Consider the following 2,667-nt stretch of genomic DNA (forward strand, 5'->3'; position numbering starts at 1 on the left):
TATGGTCTGAGTACTTACAGGCTGACCCCCCACCTCTTCAATCTCTGCAGCAATGCTGACAGCACTCCTGCGCCTATCTTTCTTAGATAGCATTTGGATGTGACGCTGTGCACGTTCACTCAGCTTCTTTGGACGTCCAACACGAGCCCTGTTGTGAGTGCATCCTGATTTTTTAAAACGCTGGAGGATCTTGGCCACTGTACTGCAGCTCAACTTCAGGGTGTTGGCAATCTTCTTGTAGCCTTGGCCAGCCTTATGTAGTGCCACAATTCTTTTTTAAGGTCCCCAGAGAGTTCCTTGCCATGGTGTGCCATCTTGGGAGTTTCAGTGACCAGTATGACAGAGTGTGAGAGCTGTACTACAAATTGAACACACCTGCTCCCTATTCACACCTGAGACCTAGTAAGAGTAACGAGTCACATGGTATTTTGGAGGGAAAATGACAAGCAGTGCTTTGTTTGGACATTTAGGGGTGTAGTGTCTTTGGGGTGTACTCACTTTTGTTGCCAGGGGTTTAGCTATTAATGGCTATATTTTGATTTTTTTTTTTTGAAGGGAAAAATAAATTTACACTGCTATATAAGCTTTACAGACTACTTTTCATTGTGTCAAAGCGATGTTTCTTCAATGTTGTTCTATTAAACATTATAATGAAATCTCTGCAGAAATGTGAGGGGTGTACTCACTTTTGTGACATACTGTATGTGGAGTGGGCCCTGTGTGTTTTTTTTTTTTATTTTCTTATTTTTTTTTGGGGGGGGGCTTGTGCGGCATGCGTAGCTCAAACCCCATGCTGAAGATAGGCACAACTCAATATAGACGCAGCTGCCATTGTAGTCAGATTACCTTACTGCTTCTCTCTCCTATGCCTCATGCCTACCCTCCCTCAACATCCTCCTTTCTTTTCACCTCATCTATTTCTCACTTCCTATCCTATCCATTTCTCACTACCCCTCTCTCTCTGCTGGTTCTGCTTCTTTTCTCTTCTTCTCTGCTGTTCCTCCTTCAGCCTTTGATGACCTCTCTCAAGCCCATGCTGGGGAGTACAGTAAGGGAGGGTACGGAGGCTCTGCCCAGTCACAGGCCAAGTCAGCGGGCAGCGGCCCAGGGAAAGGTACATACACAATACATGCGTTCACAATATGACGCAACACACAAAGTCAGCAAGCATTTCCTTTGCTGTGGGAAAATTGATTTACTCACAATTGCTCAATTATTCTACTGCCAAGAGTGTTCTCGACATAGGTGTGTATTTGCACGTGTGTGACTGCACCCCAATGTGCACATTAATACAAACTGCCAGAGGGTGAAAAGTGAGAAACATGCCCTGGTGCCTCCTCACTTAATATGCTTCTCCCTTCTGGCTGGTCACCTTAAACCAACAGCAAAAATAAGCATCCATTCTCTGAAATGTTCAAACCACCAGACAGAGAGTTGTGCTTTTTCTTTCCTTTGAATTTTACATTCTTTATTTATGTATTTTTTTCCTCCATTTCTTTTATTTCAACATGTCTACTTCCTCTCCTCCACCTTATTCTTCTCTTAGCTCCAGGACTTTCTGCGTCAGGTACCAGTGGAGGAGTGGCTGAGATGGGAGGTTCAATCTACAGTAAAACACAGGTGATCACTTTATTAAATGATTTAATTTAAGAGCATCAATAGTTGTGGTGGTAGATGTTTACATCTGCTTTGAACTTTAGTACAGTTCTGTATAAATGTTCTTTTGATTTTAAAACCTACTTCACACCAAGTTCTTCTGGCTGTTTTTTTTTTTTTTTTTTTTTTTTTCCTGCCCTCCTTCGACAAACAGGGCTTTCACACAGGAACACCTCCTCCCTTCAGCCTACCTTCTGCACTCGGAGGAACAGCTCCCCTGAATCCTGGGGGGACACTAGGCTATACCCACGGTCCCTTCCTGCACATCCTGCCTCCACACCAACAGCCCCACTCCCAGCTGCTGCACCATCACCTGACACAGGAGGGACAGGTAAGCTGTTGTTGGTTCCTTTTACTAAATCACAATAGTCTCTCATTTAGAGTTTATTTAATGACCAAAAGCTCTGTTAGTTAAGGACCAGCTTCACAATGTTTTGCTCGCAAACCAGTGAGTCAGTCCTGGACAGATTTAAATACATCTACTATTGTGTTTTTAAAGTTGTTACCCATAGCTCCATTAACACTGATGGACTGAGTCACTTTTTGTGCAGGGGGGCCCTGGACAGCGTAGTCAGTCCAGCAGCATGCAGCAGAAACCCCAAGGCAGCAAGTCCAGTTATGGCAGCTCCCCCTACTGGGCCAACTGAGGAATGGTGCGGCTGCGTGTGCGTGATTGTTCGTTTGTGTACGGCTAAAACAGAAAAACAAATTGAAAAACACACTACCCTCATAGTGAATAAACGTTAGGCCTGAGCGCCTGCTCCCTACACCACCTCCACAAGTCCTCATAAGTCTTTTGGGTTCTATCTTTACTCCCTTTTCAACATTGGATGTACATGTAAGACAGGTTCGAATAGGAAAAGTGCTGACAGAAGGCAGCTCTCAACTGGGGGAAGCAGGAGGGAAAGGATGGGGAGCTGCAAAATTGTTTTTTTGGAAATAAGCTGGTCATTCATATACATATACATATACAGTATATATATATATATATGTATATATATGTATATATAT

General features: G+C 43.6%; 2 protein-coding genes across 9 annotated transcripts in view; one reads left to right on the top strand and one right to left on the bottom strand.

Annotated features, from left to right (window-relative positions):
* LOC103397175 (ubiquitin-associated protein 2-like) overlaps nucleotides 1-2,423 on the top strand; it is a 22,174-nt gene extending 19,751 nt beyond the window's left edge. For 5 of the 6 annotated variants that reach the window (XM_025052766.1, XM_008335401.3, XM_025052769.1 and 2 more), the window contains exons 26-29: nucleotides 1,010-1,114; nucleotides 1,547-1,620; nucleotides 1,796-1,987; nucleotides 2,208-2,423. In XM_025052766.1, the coding sequence (XP_024908534.1) occupies nucleotides 1,010-1,114; nucleotides 1,547-1,620; nucleotides 1,796-1,987; nucleotides 2,208-2,303 (467 nt within the window). In that variant the 3' untranslated portion in view covers nucleotides 2,304-2,423. The remainder of the gene's footprint in view (nucleotides 1-1,009; nucleotides 1,115-1,546; nucleotides 1,621-1,795; nucleotides 1,988-2,207) is intronic. The other variant, XM_025052770.1, reaches the window with a different exon arrangement.
* LOC103397188 (glutamine--fructose-6-phosphate aminotransferase [isomerizing] 1-like) overlaps nucleotides 86-2,667 on the bottom strand; it is a 561,006-nt gene continuing 558,424 nt past the window's right edge. For all 3 annotated transcript variants that reach the window (XM_025052784.1, XM_025052785.1, XM_025052786.1), the window contains exon 18: nucleotides 86-314. The gene's annotated coding sequence lies outside the window, so the exon portion shown is untranslated. The remainder of the gene's footprint in view (nucleotides 315-2,667) is intronic.

Source organism: Cynoglossus semilaevis, chromosome W (genome assembly GCF_000523025.1).
Source record: "Cynoglossus semilaevis isolate Cse_v1.0 chromosome W, Cse_v1.0, whole genome shotgun sequence".
In the NCBI taxonomy this organism is placed as follows: domain Eukaryota; kingdom Metazoa; phylum Chordata; class Actinopteri; order Pleuronectiformes; family Cynoglossidae; genus Cynoglossus; species Cynoglossus semilaevis.